This window comes from Mauremys mutica, chromosome 22 (assembly GCF_020497125.1).
Source record: "Mauremys mutica isolate MM-2020 ecotype Southern chromosome 22, ASM2049712v1, whole genome shotgun sequence".
NCBI classification, from domain to species: domain Eukaryota; kingdom Metazoa; phylum Chordata; order Testudines; family Geoemydidae; genus Mauremys; species Mauremys mutica.
This window is the reverse complement of record NC_059093.1, coordinates 13,369,041-13,386,537: the sequence shown is the minus strand read 5'-3', so window position 1 is coordinate 13,386,537 and position 17,497 is coordinate 13,369,041. Positions and strand designations below refer to the sequence as shown.

Sequence of the window (17,497 nt, the reverse complement as noted above, 5' to 3'; positions counted from 1 at the left end):
AAATCCACCTGAATCACCTGTATGTATTTGCATGACTGAGCTATTGCAGCTACACTACTTTTATACTCCCTCGCTAGCACTCAACGAGCTAGTATCGGTAGGCAAGCTGGGAATCCCATGTGTAGGCCATAGTGGAGATATAGCTGCAGAGCAGGGAAGGTGCCTGCAACCACCAATAACTTTTTTTAAAAGGCATCTGCTGTGTTTAGCTTTCAGCCAGACTGCACCCCATTGAGTGTGGTGCAGCATGTGCATTAGAGCAAATGGCCTTCCCTCAGAATGAGTCCTCCCTGTTTCAAGCTATTTTATATAACTACAGTTGTTAAGCAAAAATGGATAAATGGGGTGGAAATAATCCCTTATTTTGTCAGAAACTCCAAAATAATCCCCATAGCACCTCGTTCTGGGAAGAAATGGGATGGGAAAGCATAGACCGTGGTTCGAAAATGTGCCTCCTGCTGTGTGTGCAGTTCTTAAGTACCCCACCAGCACACCCACTATAATCAAGTCAGGAATCTCAGTTACAACATGATTAAAAGTTGCATTGGAGATAGGGCGCTGTGAAAATTTAAGTTCATTTGGTGTTTGAGACCTTATGCCTGAGATACAGAGTCCATTGGGTAAACGGAACCTGGAGCATTCTTTAATACAACTAGTAGCAAAGCTTCTCAAGTCAAATGGTGGTGGGGTTCAGTGGATTGACTGAGGTGCACTGGCAAAGCTCCGTACAATGTCCAGAGCTGGAGTAGATGCGCTGTAGCTCGGGATTGAGGTTCACTGGCAGAGCTATGGAATAACCTTTGTCTGTACCATGTCTGGCTCTAACCCATGCTTAGCCGCTCTTCACTCTTTCATTATTGGGGGAAAGTCACAGCTGTCTCCTTTGGTTGTGAGCCTTTTCCCCCATATAGGTTTGGGGGGAACCATAAAGGAGGCTGCTTGCCTCTGCTCCATGCAGCTTATAGTGCATAAGCTTATGTAATTATATAGCGTTGATCCTCATTTCTGTGTGTCTGTGAAATGCTGGTAAAATGTTATTAAACCCAAATTATTTAACATTTTGTGTTTTTCTTCATTCAAAGACCTCTTGAAGAGATCAAGCCATGCCTTGGAGTAAATGAAATCTCTTCCAGCTTCTTCTCTCTCCTTCTGGAGATCCTCCTTCTAGAAGGACCTGCTAGTCTCTCTGTGGTAAGGATCTACTAATTGATAGGTCTTATAGAAGTCTTTCTAGACTCAGCAAAATCAGGGAATTTTGTGCTAGTTACACGTCAGTGATTCCACCCGAATCAAATGAACAAGCCTTTAGATATCCTTCTTCGTTTTAAACATGTTTCATAAACTCAGGGGAAGTCAACTTTTGCATCATTCATCATAAATGTGAACCCATCTGACTGTAGAACTTCTCTCTCCCTTTTTTTCTGTTACTATATTAACTACAGATTGGGGCGGGGACTTGTTTTTCACATATGCAGCCTTCATTCACGTTGGTGCGAGAGCTTTCTCCTCTGCAGCTTCTGTTGTCTGACATATCCTTCTCCTATGTGTCTCTCTTCACAATTCAGCTGGTCGCATCTTTTTCTTTCTTCACTACCCTTTCTTTCTCTCTGCTCTATATTCTATTAATTCTATATATTAAACCTTTAGAGCTTCTGTGAAAGACGCTATAAATGCATCTTGTTTTCTTTTTCAGCTTGAGGATAAAGTTCTGGATTGGCAGTCTTCCCCTGCAAGCACTCTGAATAGCTGGTTCTCCTTTGCCCCTAACTGGTCAGAACTGGTTTTACCTGCTCTGCAATATCTGACAGGTGACAGCAGAGGTAAAACTCCCTTATTCAAACTCCAGTACAAACAAAATTACTATTTTTAATCTATGCTGGTCTATATTTTAACCCCAGTCAGCAATTAATTCACAAAAGCACTGAGTCATTGCCAGTGTTGCTTGCACCTCTGATAGGGGTTCTGCAGCATAGTTCAGTGTTGTTGCGGTTGTTTTGTGTCCTGTTACCACAGTGCTTGGGACCCAGCTTGGTTCCTGATCTCTGTATAAACTTTGTATGTTGAACTGAGTGCTGGTGAAAGGCGCCTGAAAGAGCCCTGGGAACTGAAGTTCTCTGATTATCCACAGAACAGGTACAACCTGGGTAGTGGCAGTGCAGGCTTCTTCCATTATCAGCGCTGCATTAAGACCCCAACACTGGGGGCACAAAGAGAGTTCAGTCTCCATGGCCCACTGGGTCCCTGGCTCCTTAGCTGAGGCTTCTAAAAGGGGAGCAGTTAGTATCATTTGTGAGGATGGTCTTTGCAGTGTGGGTTTTTCACTGGGAACTGAGCTGATGTTTCCCAAATTCATTTCATGTTGGCCAAAGACCAGCCACATATGGTCACTTCTGGTCTCTCTCATTCTGAACAGGATTCAAACTGGCAACCTATAAGTGAAAGGCTCAGTATTCTGTTCTGGTCTCTTGAGGTTTCCACTGCCACCCTGACCTGCTAAAATACCCTTCATCAACTCCCCATTTAGAGATGTAGTGACTTAATCTGTTAGAGTGCTTTATTTTTCATCGTGAGACTAACTGCAGCTTGAAAGACAGTAGTAAAAGTTTGCATGTGCGCCTTTGTAAGGCACCTGTGGAACATGGATGTGAAATGCCTTTATCTCTTCCATTGCAGATGTTCCTTCCAGCTTTTCTCCCTTTGTTGAATTCAAGGAAAAAACTCAGCAGTGGAAATTACTTGGTAGGTAACTTGTTTCGTACCATGTTTTCTAAATAGTTAAGATCAGATGTTTTCCCTGGGTGTTTCGTTCCCAATTGGCTGCAGCTTAGCGAAATGAGAAGAGCAGCTATTTCAGTAGTCAGCTACTCTCTCTACTGTTCGCTATGGCAAGACCTCTATAACCTGCAAGACTTATGAGAGGGAAGTCTTGTCTGTGCCACCAGTAAAGACTCAGTGATACACATGGGACAGCTATGTAGAGTAAGTGGCCAGAGGGGATGGAGCATCTTTCTTTGACCCATCCCCATCCTTCACTTCCATCCTTCAAGCATGACTAAAACATTTTTCATGTTTACACTTCTGTAGTGCCTTCCTCCCAAAGATCTTGACGTATTCTGTAGACATTAATTAAGCTCCTCAGTCCTCTGTGAGGCAGGCAAGTGTTGTTACAGATGGGGGAACTCAGGCATAGCTTGATAGACGCTTGCCCAGAGTGTTAGTAAGTAAATGGCAGAGCCAGGAATAGGGTCCAGACCTCTTGACTTCTAGTTCTGTGCTCTAGCCATCAGGCAAAACTTCCTGTCCTTAACCACAGTGATTCTTGCTCATATTCACAGGCTTAAACCGATTGTGAGCTTTGGACTCAGGAAGGTACTCCTGCTCTCCCTTCAGAATTTTGGCATGGGAATTTTCTGCTCAGGGATTGGGGGACTGGGTTTCACTTTCCTGGGGTTCACTTGGAGCACTGAACGAGGATCATCTGTCAGTATCAGATGCACTTATCCCACACAATCTTGCCTGCCATTGCTGCAGTTCGGGGAGTTGGATCTTGACTGTTATTGTCTTCCTTCACTATACTGCTGTACCCACCTATGGGATACCTAGGGCTTCCTGAACAGCCTGTGTGTATTTAACTCTAGCGTAATCATGGTATGTATGGAGAGTGACTTATCTGTAAGTGGAAGTTGCTCTGGAGCTGAATGTATGCAGAGTCGGGGAGGTGGTGGGAACTGATCAGGATGTACAGGTAGGAGGGTGTTGGCTCCATAAAGAATAAAGAACTTCTCCTAACCATTTTTAATTCTTGGACTTTTTGTACCAGGCTCTTCCCAAGACCACGAGAAGGAACTGGTAGCGCTCTTCCAGCTCTGGTTGGAGACCAAAGACCAGACGTTTTTCAAGGTGAGACAGTCTCTCCTTCCGTAGCATAGATGCCAGCAGGGTTGTAGCACAGATAATAGCAGATATCCCAGGCTGACACTTCTCTTTGTTTCTTGACAGGAAAATGAAGACAGCTCAGATGCCACCACACCGATTCCCAGAGTGTAAGTATTCAGCAATAAGGCAGCCTGATGCCTACTAAAGTTGTGGGGTTCAGTCACCAGGCCTCTGAGCCTGAACTGCTGCTTCTGGAGCAGCCGTCACCACATACTGTTCTTCCTCTTGGTAAAGCTTCTGTCAGGGCCACTTAGTCAAGATCGTTGCTGATGACTTTACTAATGACATAAACAGACCTTTATCAGTATAAGTCTTGCAGAGCCAGTACAGCACCAGTAGCATGAGCTGGATTCTGTGCTCCTTTTGTGCATTTCTGACCATAGAAGCTTCACTACAGGCTATAGCTGGGTTTCCAGATCTCAGGTTTAGTTTGTTGTCCTGGCCAAAGTCCTACTCTGGCAATTTAGACTCTTCCTCCTTAAATTCTCCCTACCATTTCAGTTAGGTGGGAAATTCTTCTTTGCTTCCTGCTTAGATTTCTGTGTAGTGTGAGTGTGCTTTGTTAGACAGATGCTACATTCCATCCTAGCAGTAGCAGCATTTTGATGGTCCCTAACTTACAGATCATGTGCATTTCTGTAGAACCTCTTCCCTCGTTGTCTCAGAGCTGTATGTATTTTAAGAAATCTACCTCACAGGAAGGTTGTGAGACAAGTACAAATACTGACACATAAATGAGGGTGCAGAGAGGTGAAGTGACTTTTCCCACAATCCAGATAGTATTTCAGTGACAGAGCTGGGGATAGGACCCAAGTCTCCTGACTCCCAGAACCCTGCTCTAACCTTTAGATGATGATGATGATGCTTTTTCGTGGATACAATCTGGAGAATGCTTTGAGATCCTTAAAGATGAAAGACTCTGTATTAATGTAGGTTCATTTAGAATCTGTTCCTCCTGTGTGAGACGCATTTGCAGGTAGTCTGTGTCCTGCTCGATGTCCTTTGGACCTGCAGTTTGACTGTAGTCACTGAGGACTGACACTAATCTTTGTTTCAGAAGGACTGACTATGTAGTCCGTCCCAGCACTGGGGAGGAGAAACGCGTTTTCCAGGAGCAGGTGAGGGGAGAATCCACTGTTACAATGTGCTTGTGTTTAAGTCATCTGGCAATAGGATAATTTAGAACAGGAGTCAAATATCTTCTGCAAACCTCTTACAGTGAAAACGAGAACAATTGTAATAAATCTGTGCTGCCTTCATGCAGGCTTCACAGCACATTGCATTGATAATAGAGCCCAGCACTTTCAGTGCTGCATACACTAGTGCTTCCCACTTGGGATAAAGGAGAGAATATATTCAAATCAGTAATATTAAGGCTTGCATCCATGTTGCAGCTTCCCACCACTTGAGGGTCACCTAATCAGTACTCTTGAGCAGGTCTGATTCCATCCACCTTAAGGCAGTGGGACATGATTGCACACACCAGGAAATATTCAGTGTAGAAGATGTTTGTAGTAGATGTTGGTCTCAGTGCATCTTACGGGCTGGCAGTCCATGTAAGGGCCTGTGCACTAGGAGAATTGCTCTTCACCTCTTCCATATGTATGCTTCATATTCAGCTTGTGTTCAACAGTGTGACGTGTATGCAGCAGGTCACTTTGCCGCTTAAGGTGTGGTACAATGATGGGGTATACATTGGCATGAGAATCCTTGCCACCTGGATGTAATATGGTTTCTGTCACCTGTACTGGCTCCATTCACTAAACGGGAAATAAGATGGTGGAATTCACCTTTCATGTTTGCAATCTCTGAATGATTTGACACTTGTGATAGCTGCTTAATATTTTGCCACACTTGACATTCCTCCCCCCCTTGACTCTAACTGGTTGTTAGATTAGCCAGTTCAAACACAACACATTTCATTTGTATTAAAAATAATCCTTTGTCTAAGAGATGTTATATTTAAATTAGGACCCAAGGGCACCAGTTGTCAGATGCTACAGGGAGAGGCTTAAAACCCCCTAGTGCAGGGGTCCCCAACCTTTTCAGGACCAGGGACCGGTCATGCCTGCGGAGGGAGCGCTCGTCCCGCGGCTCGGGTAGACCTCCCGCAGGCGTGCCTGCGGGAGGTCCACCGGCTCCGGTTGAGCTGCCGCAGGCATGACTGCGGACGGTTCGCTGGTCGCGCGGCTCAGCTGGACCGCCCGCAAGCATGCCTGCGGCAGCTCAACTGGAGCCGGTGGACCTCCCGCAGGCGTGCCTGCGGGCGGTCCAGCTGAGCCGCGCGACCAGCGAACCATCCGCAGTCATGCCTGCGGCAGCTCAACCGGAGCCCCGGGAGCAGCAGACCTCCCGCAGGCATGACTGCGGAGGGAGCGCTCGTCCTAGTGCACTTCATAGTGTATGGTATTGAATCATGGGAGATACTTCTTCCTGACCTGACTGGTACTGCCTCACACCCTGAAGCATGAAGAATGATAGTCATTTCACCCAAGTTATAGTGCAGATGCTAATTGTCAAATGTGCTAAGACCTTTTCCTTCACCATATACCTCCTGCTGAGCTGTGTCCTCTCCCATCTCCCCACGCCCAGGAGCGCTACCGTTACAGCCAGCCCCACAAGGCCTTCACCTTCCGCATGCATGGCTTTGAGTCAGTGGTTGGTCCCGTGAAGGGAGTGTTTGACAAGGAGACCTCGCTGAACAAAGCCCGGGAGCATTCTCTCCTGCGATCCGACAGGCCTGCATATGTCACCATCTTGTCTCTTGGTAAGGTGGCAGTGTCATCTGCAATGCAGCTTTTTTTTTTTTTTTTTAATTTTTCATACAAATTGCCTCACACGGGGCGTTATACAGCAAAATCTTAGCAGGAGGAATGGGGAATTGGGTGACATAGGCAAGGAAGAAACACAGAGCTGATGAGCTGGAGAGATTCAGGGAGGCTGTTCCAGATGGCAGGAACAGCAGAAGAGAAGATTTTTTTGCAGTTGAGAGAGAGACAGGAAATGGGGAGTAAAGCAGAGAAGGAGAGAGATGAGGTCCTTGAGGCTGGTTGGAGCAAACCATGGAAGGTTTGGAAATGGGGAGAGGTATTTTGGGCTGGATCCTGATATAAAGGGGCCCCGAGGGAACTGTTGGGCCAAGTGGGTGAGGTGTATGAGAAGGTGGTTGTCAGCATTCTGCACATGCTGGACTCAAGCAGTACAGAATAGGGGCTGCAGTAGCCAAAGTGAGAGAAGTTGATGGAAAGATATAGAGTGGGGGTGAATCCAACTTTGTTCTAGAAAGCTGGCTCTTGTCATATGCTCCCACGGATAACATTTTTGACAGTGTTTCTGTTCTACATTTTTATGCTCAGTGAAGAAAGGGATATGGATCCGTTCCAGATCAGGTCTTAGTTTTGGAAAGAGCCTGTTAGGAACTATGAGCCATGGGGATTTAACTCATGCCTGAATGCGCTATGGTACTGCCTCTTCATGAAGCGGAGTGTTAAGTCTTCTGGCAGAAGGCCCAAAGGCGTAGTCCACAGTACAGGCAGAGATAGCCATGACTCATAGCTGCCCTTCCCTGTAACTACAGTTTGAAGACCATCTTTAGCAGTTGTGGGTTTCTGTTGCTGAAACAATCTCTACTGATTTACGAGGGAAGTTTCAAGCAGGAGCAAATGTTAGTGCAGAAGGTATTTTGCTTTAAACCATTATAGAAGAGTACATGCAGATTAGGTACAGCTCTTGGACTCCTGGTTGCCAGATTGGCCCTCTCTATTGCAAAGTTTGGGTGCTGAAGTTGAGTGGCAGAGCCAGAATTTGCACCCCTGAGTTAGTTCCTCCACAGGCCCGCAGGGGTTGAAGATGCTGCATGTTGCACCGGAGCTGCCCTTTGCCATTTATGCAGTATCAGTATGGTAGGTTCTGGGAAGGTATCCGTGGGAAGCTCTCCTCAGTCAAAGGAAAGAGCCCATGGTGGGGAGCCTGTGAATGAGATGGAGAAACAAAACAAGAAAATATAAATTGAAGGGTTTGAAGACATTTGCCTAGATTTGCAGCTGGAGCCCTGACTAAGCCTTGTTTTCCTGTTATCTCAGTTCGAGATGCTGCGGCCCGCCTTCCTAATGGAGAGGGTACACGTGCTGAAATCTGTGAGCTGCTTAAAGATTCCCAGTTCCTGGCTCCCGATGTCACCAGTGCCCAAGTAAGTTGGATGACAATAGTCCATATAGGGTTGGTCGCCATTTCTAAGCCTCAGAAACCACCATCCCCTCCTAAAAAATCCACTGATGAAGATTGTCACTATTTGGTGACAGACGTAAGGCCTGGTACCTTGTGGCTCATGGAGGTGTAAATGGGAGCTGTATACCATTTCACTGGGCTGCTACAGCACCTGCACCCTCTTAGGGCTTTGGATGGCCAAAATACAGCTAGTAGGCCAAATGTGGCCCACAAAGTTCATACTGCTCTCATCTTTGCTACAGAGCTGAAGGCCTCAGCATTGTGAAGCTTCATCTTGATCTGGGTAGACAAACAGCAGGATAGGCTGGAACCTGTATTCTCCAAAAGCTGCACCTCCTTGTTCAAATGAGGTTCGCTAGTAATCGCTTCCATTTTTATGCCAGATAGGTTCAGCCTTTAAATTCCTGGTCATTTGTGAACATGGCCATTGGTTGGGCAAAGTTTGAGCACATTTAGTTTACTGTGAGTTCTGTTTTTCAGGTTAATACAGTTGTGAGTGGTGCCCTGGACCGGCTACACTATGAGAAAGATCCCTGTGTGAAATACGATATCGGACGCAAACTGTGGATATACCTGCATCGGGACAGGAGTGAAGAGGAGTTTGGTAGGTGCTGTAGGGAGCCGTGAAGCATCTGGACTGGACTTTGAAGTTTGTGACACTTGAAAGTTTTGTTTAAAATCTCAAGATGAATATTTGAAAGGGTTGATGTCAGGTTAAAAATGTCCTGGCCTGTTAATACAGCAGTAGGGAAGCAGTGGCTCTGAAAACGATTTGGCGGTTGTGGCGGATCATCAGCTGAAAGTGAGCTTTCCAATGTCATGCCCCGGCCAGAAGAGCTAATGGGATCCTGGGATGCATAAACAGGGGAATCTTGAGTAGGAGCAGAGAGGTTATTTTACCTCTGTATTGGTCACTGGTGTGACCACTTCTGGAATACTGTGGCCAGTTTTGGTATCCACGGTTCAAGAAGGATGTTGATGATTTGGAGAGAGTTCAAAGGAGAGCCATGAGAATGATTAAAGGGTTAGAAAATAAGTCTGATAATGATAAGACTCAAGAAACTCAATCTATTTAGCTTAACAAAGCAAGGAATAAATATGCAATAACAGGCTCTTTCAGTCTAGCAAAGAAAGATATATAATGCAACCCATTGGCTGATAGATGAAGCTAGACAAATTCAGACTGGAAATATGGCACAGATTTTTAACAGTGGAATAACTGGAACATTTTACCCAGGGTCGTGGTGGATTCTCCATCCCTGACAATTTTTAAATCAAGATCAGATGTTTTTCTAAAAGATCTGCTCTGGGTATTATTTTGGGGCAGTTCTATGGCCTGTGTTATACAAGAGGTCAGACTAGTTGATCACAGTGATCCCTTCTGGCCTTGGAATCTATGAAATACCTTTTACATTATTAGAAATTAAAACATATTAAAAATCTTAATTTTCATCTTTTGTGCTGTTTATTATTTGCTCATCTTGGGTAATGAAATGAGTATAATCGATTTCACTTCCCTTTCTAGTCAGTTTCTGGTCTTTATGATACCATACCATTAGCTGTTGAGCACTGATAAACAGAATAATGTATCAAGTTGAAAGACTTGAATGTTTGTCCAGAAAAGTAGTGATCCATGTGCAAGAAATATGTACAGGTGTACATACAGCTGGAGTAGGCGCATGTGCGATTGTCTGTGGTTTTGTGCACATTTTTTTTCACATGGATTTCCATCATCTTGACCAAACTTTCAGGTCTTTCAGTCTTATTTTTTGTTGATTGGCAACTGACAACTTTTGATATGGTGTCTCTCAAGATGAATCTAAAGTTGGTGAATGGCCATTCAAGTCTGCTGCCTCAGTTTTTCTTTATTTGGGGATTGTCCCCCAATTGTTCCTATCTGCAGAACGGATTCACCAAGCTCAAGCTGCTGCAGCAAAGGCCAAGAAAGCCCTCCAGCAGAAACCGAAACCTCCAGCCAAGATAGTAAGTTGCTTTGTGCAAGTGTGTGGTACAAAGAATACAGGGGATAGGATGGCTTTGGGAGTGGGACACTGAACTTTTCAGCTTGAGGCTATTGGTTCATATTCAGTCCATGTTCATAGGGCTTCAAATCATTACCATCTGTTGGAATTACATTCACACACATAGAATAAATTGGTGAGTCTCAGTCCAGTTCCCAGTGGACAATTGTCCATGCTACAAAATCCACACCACAGTTGGCACTTATAGTCATCGGTGATGGTGGGCTCAGCAGAGAGGCCAATGAAATGGAATTATGCATCCTTCCCTAGGCTGAGGCTCATTGGCAGGATGGTGTGTGTGACACTTGTCGTGCCATTGTCCGTGCTGTACTTGAGTTATGGTTAAATAGAGGACTTGGTTCTCCAGGGCTGTCACTCCAGCATTTTTGATTAGCTCTAAATAATTTTTGAGCAAAAATTATTTCCAGTTAGCAAACGAGTGTGTTGGCAGCAGGAGATATGAGATTATTAGGTGTATCTGACATAGTGGAAATAGGAGACTAAGTAATCTGCATACATTCTTCACTACTGAAATCCAGTCACCCCTGAAAACACCAGTAGCCAAACAGCTGCAGTCACCCTGTGCCACATTGGGAAGGGAGGAGAATCATTAGCCTGTAACCCCAAGGTCCTGCTTTTATGAAAGGTGCTTTAAGGGCTCATTTACATCCACACAGAGAAGAGTGCCTCCATTTTTAAGGTCTCACCCACAATATCCCTGCGCAGTGAATTACTGCGCTTGTTTCCATAAGGACCCTCGCTCCAGTTGTGCTTTTGTTGCAGAAGTCTAGTAGCAAGGAGAGTTCAGTGAAAGTGTTCCCCAGCAGCGCTTCAGAGCCAAGCCAGCTGAGCCTCAGTGACTCCAGCATGCCACCAACCCCTGTGACTCCAGTGACGCCCACCACACCAGCCTTGCCAGCAACACCCATTTCACCTCCTCCAATCTCTGTGGTTAGCAAGACTGTTCCAAGTGTTGGACCGGAGCCAGCTAAGCCAAGCCAAAGGTAATGCTTCCCCTGCACTCCTTTGTGTTCCAGTCTCAGCAGAGAACAAGTTCAATGCATGAACTGTGGGCACTGTTGGTCTCTCTTGTTATCTTTCTTTATAGCTTCATTAACCCACTGTCTTTCCATTTCTCCATAGCGTTCTCTTGGTGTCATCTCCTCCTATGCCCCAGCTTGGGACACTGCTCTCCACAGGTCAGAGTGCACAGACGCAGGCTGGGCCCCAGCCGCCTCCCGCCAGGGTGGTTAGCCATACCGCCGCCTCCTCGGGACTCCCGCAGGTCCGAGTGGTCACTGCGCAGTCCAGCCTCCCACCTGTGTCTCAGCAAACCCCAGTGGTAACACAGCAACCTGCATCGGTACCTCAGATACGTGCTACAGCCACACAAACAAAAGTACCACCGCAGGTGAGGATAGCCATGTAGAAATGGTGAGCCAGCTCTCAAGTACTTTTCACCCTGATAGATCCCATAGCGCTCTGGAGATGATGTATACAAATCACTCACCAACTGCTAACAAGCAATCTCATCTGAGGTGGAGCACACCAGCCATGCTAGACCAGCACCTCTGCATAACAGTCTTAGTATTATTTATCACTCACTTATATGGCACCATACATTTACATAGAAGTTTACAAACATAAAAGACCCAAAGCACTTAGTCTAAGACAGACAAGGAAAAGGAAGGAAAGAATAGAGCAGAAGTTCAGGAAAGGTGGCAGGTGGAGACAACATTGGGAGGAGACGGCTTCCTGGAAGAAGTGGGTTTTAAGGAGGGATTTAGAAGAGGGTTTTAAAAGGCACTTAGCCCTGAAACAGTCTTCCCTCTTCTAAGAGGCAGCACAGTACAGAGAGAACAGAATTGACAATGGGAAAATATGGAGTGAAGTAAATAGGTGAGAAGAAAAAGCAGGAAACACATGATTGTGTAGGGACCTGGAATTAACATGTGAGACCTTTGTGTTTAGTGCAGTAAGTGGCTTCCTGTCTGTGAGGGGATTCAGATTAAATATGGCTGATATGCTCAGTGACAAGAGAGGAAAGTGAGGTTAGCAGCAATGTTTGGTTTAGACTGGAGGTTGCAGAGAGGAGAAATAGGGAGGCCAGAAAGGAGATGGTTACAGTGATGAGTGATGGCTAAGCTCTTTGGGGCAGCAGACAATCGTCTTATTCTGTTTGTGCAGCACCTAGCACAGTAGGGCTCTGATTCCTGGCTGGGGCTGATAGGTGCTGCTGCAATACAAATTATTACTAAGTGGTGAAGTCAAGAGATGACAAAGCCTTCAGCAGTGGAGACTGTAAGCAAAGGGAAGACTTTCATTATAATGAAGATGTGGTAATGGGCCTTAGCAAAGGAACTGGATATAGAGGGAGAAGGAGAGGAATCAATGATAATGAGGTTATGGGCCTAGGAGGAAGAAGGTAGTGGAGTATTAATGAAGGTAGTGAATGGGAGTAGATCAGGAGAGAAGATGTTAAATTCAATTCCGCAGAAGATGAGAGAGTGGCAGGATGACCATGAGGAAATGTCAGGGGAGAACAGAAGAGGTTGGTCTGGACAGAAGGCCGTGCATCTGAGGACAGGGTACATAGAAGAGAGCACCTCTGAAGTTATGGGGTCAGTTTTTTTGGTGTGCAACATGAACTGTCTCTGGTTTGAATTTGGCCAGGTCAGCAGGGTTGATGCTTTTTCTTGTGAAAACAGCCACGTGATTTTTTGCCACATGATCAGGGCCCTTGGAAGGATGGATTAACCTACTCAGAAGTTGCCCAAGGAAAAATGGACACTGACACAAGCCACTGCCTGCACCCAATCCCTGACCTTGGAGTCTGGGTACCATCCTGTTTCGATGAGGTGAAACTGTTGTTGTAGGTACAAATTTGTGGCCCAATAAACTTGGCAGTACACACCTTTGCCAATAAAGGTTTGGGGTAGCTGTGTTTCCAGACCTTCTTAAAGAACAGTTTCAGGGAGGGACATGAGTGGAAACATATGAGTCAGGGCAGAGAGAAGGGTCTCGGGCCTGTTGGACAGTGTGCGGGTGAGTGGCAGAAGGGCAGAATAGGGAAGTGACCATGGATCTTTTGCCTTCACTTTTTACATTAGGCTGTTATGACTGTACCAGTGAAAGCCCAAACCAGCCCTGTGCAGGTGCAACGGCCGGGAGCATCTGTGACAGGACAGGCAGGTATCGCTGTGACGGCACTCTCTGCAGCATCCAGCCCCACTGCAAAGCAAGCAACCAGCTCTCCAGGCAGCTCTGCACCAACCTCCTCCTCTTCCACCACTGTCATCCAGAACGTAGCTGGCCAGAATATCCTTAAGCAGGTGAAAGGCACAAATGGGGAGCTGGACTGTGACTCACTCTTCTATTCCTTGTGGCTTAACAGAGAGCTTAGGCATCCAGATGTGAAAGGCTAGTGGAAAACTACAGCAAGTCCATTACCGCCGGAAGGTTTTGTTGCCCATGCAGGTTCAGGCAGTTGAAGGCTTGCTGTATTTGGACCATGTTTTCAAATTCCAGTGTATGCACTCGGTCACACTGCAAGTGTAGATGTGGGGTGTGTGTGTGGAACATGCAGACACCAAATGGACATTTTTTACCCCTTTTGGTTACCAGCCCGGTAGGCTTGGATATTTCTTCCCCGAGCTTGACTGAAAGAGAACTGGTATCTATTGTCCCTCAAGCTCTTGTGTGGTGTGTGAGGGGATGAAAGAGGTGCCAGCTAATGAGTCATCGACACCATTTCCAGCAGCACAGTGCTCTCTAGAGCCTTAGTTGGAGAATTGGTTCAATTCTGATGGGGAAGAGGTAAAAAGAGCGGCATCTGCTGAGTAATATCAGCCTGTTGGGAAGTTTTGTTTGTGTCCGGCTGCTTCTCGAGCCATTTTCTCACTGAATATAACAATTGTACCTCTTTGGTCTTCCAGGTGGCTATTACAGGGCAACTTGGCATGAAGACCCAGGCTGGAAGTGGCATCCCACTCACAGCTGCTAACTTCCGGATCCAGGGCAAGGACGTGCTGCGCCTGCCTCCCTCTTCCATCACCACGGATGCCAAGGGACAGACTGTGCTGCGCATCACCCCAGACATGATGGCCACCCTTGCCAAGTCTCAAGTCACCACAGTCAAATTGACTCAGGACCTCTTCACAGCCGCTGCCGGAAGCAGCACTAGCGGCAAGGGCATCTCTGCAACTCTGCACGTGACATCCAATCCTGTCCAGTCTGCTGATTCCCCAGCCAAGACTAGCACAGCCACTTCTGCTTCTCCCAGCCCTGCTGGGACCACAGTTGTTAAAGTGACACCTGACTTAAAGACTGCGGAGTCGACCAGTTCAGCTTTCAGACTGATGCCTGCTCTGGGCATGACTATGGCAGACCAGAAGGGCAAAGCTATTACTACAGTGGCATCCACTGAGGCTAAGCCAGCTGCCACCATAAGAATTGTGCAAGGGCTGGGGGTTATGCCACCGAAAGCAGGGCAGACTATTACTGTAGCCACTCATACCAAGCAAGGGCCCTCTTCCTCTTCAGTGAGCATGCCTGGCACAGTTCATACCTCAACTGTTTCTTTACCAACCATGAGTGCCGCGGTGTCCAAGGCAGTTGCTGTGGCCTCTGGGGCAGCTGGCACTCCCATAACCATAGGAACAGGAGCCACTGCTGTGCGGCAGGTACCCGTGAGCACCACAGTCGTATCTACATCCCAGGCGGTAAGTAACTCACGCTGTCCCTTGTGGTTGGGGTGAGAGGGGATAGTCTCATTCCCTCTTTCTGCTGAAACATCCTAGATCCCTCTTAATTAGGGTACTAGCTGATATTAAAGCATTTAAGGACTAACCAGAAGCTGTTTCAGAAGCTGAAGATTGGGCAGCTAGGCAAGGCAGGGTACAGATGGGGTTGTGGGCATCCGAGGCGGTCTGAGAGGCAGTCTGTGTGACAGTCCCTGTTACCTGGATGTTAAAACGATCAGCAGTGAAATAATAAGTAGATTTGGCAATGAAATTGGCACCTTTAAATTCAACATTAATACTTTACTGAGATGAATGGGAAGCAGTTTCGCCGGCACTTTTTGAGTTTTAATGCCCAAAGATAAGCACCTAAAACAATGTCTCAATATGTCTCAATAAAGGCAGCTAAGTAAGTGGTCTGATAACTTTAGGCTCCCAAGCTGGAAATGTTAACCAAACAACCCTTCCCTGGGAAATGCTGCTGTGGAGACATAGCGTTGAGCAAGCGGTGGGGTGGGGTGGGTAGGGTACATTTTAATGAGCCAGAAATGAGAGACAGATTTCATTAGCAAAGCTGAGAACTGTTGTTGATTTCTACACCAGGACTGCAAGTGGCACCTATATGTTGCCAGGCTCTTTACTGAACTCCCCATTACTCCCAGTACTGTGTAATAATCTTCCCCAATCTTCCACTTCCCTAGGGTAAACTGCCAGCTCGAATCACGGTGCCGCTGTCAATGATCAGCCAGCCAGTGAAAGGCAAGAATGTGGTGACAACCCCCATCATCAAGGGCAACCTTGGGGCCAAGTGAGTAATGTGCGGGCTTCCAGTGAGCAGCATCTCTGTTTGCTCTCTAAGTGAGATGGAGAGGTACAACAATCAGGTTCATGGAGATCTAGAAATAGACATTGGACACACCACAATCACAGGAAATTGGAGGGGATATGCCCATCTCACATGATCCTTGCATGATTCCTGCTCAGTGCTCCAGAGGAAGGCACCTCCAGATGATTCCTCCAAGGCAGTGGTGGGCAACCTGCGGTCTGCATGCGGCCCATCAGGGTAATCGGGTTGCGGGTCGCAAGACATTTTGCTGACGTTGACCATCCGCAGGCATGACTCCCCACACCTCCCAGTGGCCGTGGTTCGTCTTTGCTGGCCAATGGGAGCTGCAGGAAGTGGCAGCCAGCACATCCCTAAGGCCTGCTTCTTCTCGCAGCCGCCATTGGCCGGGAACGTCGAACCGCGGCCACTGGGAGCTGTGGGGGGCCGTGCCTGCAGACGGTCAACATCAGTAAAGTGTCTCGTGGCCTGCAATCAGATTACCCTGATGGGCCGCATGCTGTCAGCAGATTGCCCAGCACTGCTCCAAGGTCTTTGCCCTGGAGGAGAATTTATTCCCTACTCTGAATTTAGCTGTCAGCTCAGCTCTGTGCACATGAGCAAGAATCACACTGATGAAGTATCTAATCCTATTCATGATCTGAGGTCTAGTTAACATGAGAGAAACTAGCACAAGTGTAACTGCATTAACGTAGATCCCATCAGCATGCAAGTAATGGTCCATTTTCATTTCTAGACTGCTTGTCACATCACTTAACCCAGCACGTCCAGGGCAGGAAATTCCACATGCTGATTGCGTTCTGCATTATCTAGGAGGGTGTTTGATTACTCACCATCTGGTTAGACTAACCCACAGATAAGAAGCTGGGGTGATCCTCAGAGCTGCCAGTGTTGCAGTCATGTGACTAGCATGCAGTACCTTCTGCCATGCAGCATGGTGAACATTAGCATAACCTGTTCATTGTAATCTCTGTCAGAATAGTCAAATGAAAAATTTAGAACCAGTGCTAAATGAGGTCAATGGCTTTCATCTTTTAGCAGCTGAAGAGCAGTTTAGTCAGTGACCAGAGCTGCATAGAATCACAAATACTTTCATATCAAATCAGCAGTTACTGCATTTAGCTAATACAGGTACACTACAACAGAACCATATTACCATTTGCATTTCCAGCCGTTTTTGAAAATAACCAGAATTTGGTAGTGACTCTTGAATGCCGGGGTGGTCCCACTGTCTCACTCAGAGCTAAGTTGGGAGCTGCATGCAGGGCTCTATGGGGAGTCCTAGGTTGTGTCTCTGAGTCCAGTTGATTCAGCCCTCTGCATCGCTACTGACCTCTCAATTGGTTTCTGTCTTTAGCATTAGTGGACTGGGTCGGAATATCATCCTGACTACCATGCCAGCTGGGACAAAACTGATTGCTGGGAACAAACCAGTGAGCTTCCTGACAGCCCAACAGCTACAACAGCTGCAGCAACAAGGCCAGGCCACGCAGGTAAGAATACCTGGCAGAACTACAGGTCTACCCATTCGCTCTTCACTGCAGTAGCATCTCCATGAAGACACAAGGTTCCATTGACATTGGTACCCAATCTGCAAACGTGTCTTTGGTGTTTGCACTAAGCACATTTAGTTCATCTCCCCACTTCTACAGCATCTGGATTTATTTTGTTTTAAATTTTAACAAAATGAGCTGCTGGATAGTAAGGACGAAGAAAAAGAACAATATGAA

General features: G+C 46.6%; 1 protein-coding gene across 3 annotated transcripts in view; it reads left to right on the top strand.

The window, feature by feature from the left end:
* The window catches only part of NFRKB (nuclear factor related to kappaB binding protein), a 34,506-nt gene that overhangs the window by 12,966 nt on the left and 4,043 nt on the right, over positions 1–17,497 (top strand). For 2 of the 3 annotated variants that reach the window (XM_044997219.1, XM_044997218.1), the window contains exons 12-27: positions 1,083–1,191; positions 1,694–1,820; positions 2,674–2,739; positions 3,821–3,900; positions 4,000–4,043; positions 4,994–5,054; positions 6,529–6,703; positions 8,019–8,125; positions 8,644–8,767; positions 10,067–10,146; positions 10,968–11,188; positions 11,328–11,595; positions 13,295–13,516; positions 14,120–14,905; positions 15,625–15,731; positions 17,125–17,260. In XM_044997219.1, coding sequence (XP_044853154.1) covers positions 1,083–1,191; positions 1,694–1,820; positions 2,674–2,739; positions 3,821–3,900; positions 4,000–4,043; positions 4,994–5,054; positions 6,529–6,703; positions 8,019–8,125; positions 8,644–8,767; positions 10,067–10,146; positions 10,968–11,188; positions 11,328–11,595; positions 13,295–13,516; positions 14,120–14,905; positions 15,625–15,731; positions 17,125–17,260 — 2,713 coding nt within the window. The remainder of the gene's footprint in view (positions 1–1,082; positions 1,192–1,693; positions 1,821–2,673; positions 2,740–3,820; positions 3,901–3,999; positions 4,044–4,993; positions 5,055–6,528; positions 6,704–8,018; positions 8,126–8,643; positions 8,768–10,066; positions 10,147–10,967; positions 11,189–11,327; positions 11,596–13,294; positions 13,517–14,119; positions 14,906–15,624; positions 15,732–17,124; positions 17,261–17,497) is intronic. The other variant, XM_044997220.1, reaches the window with a different exon arrangement.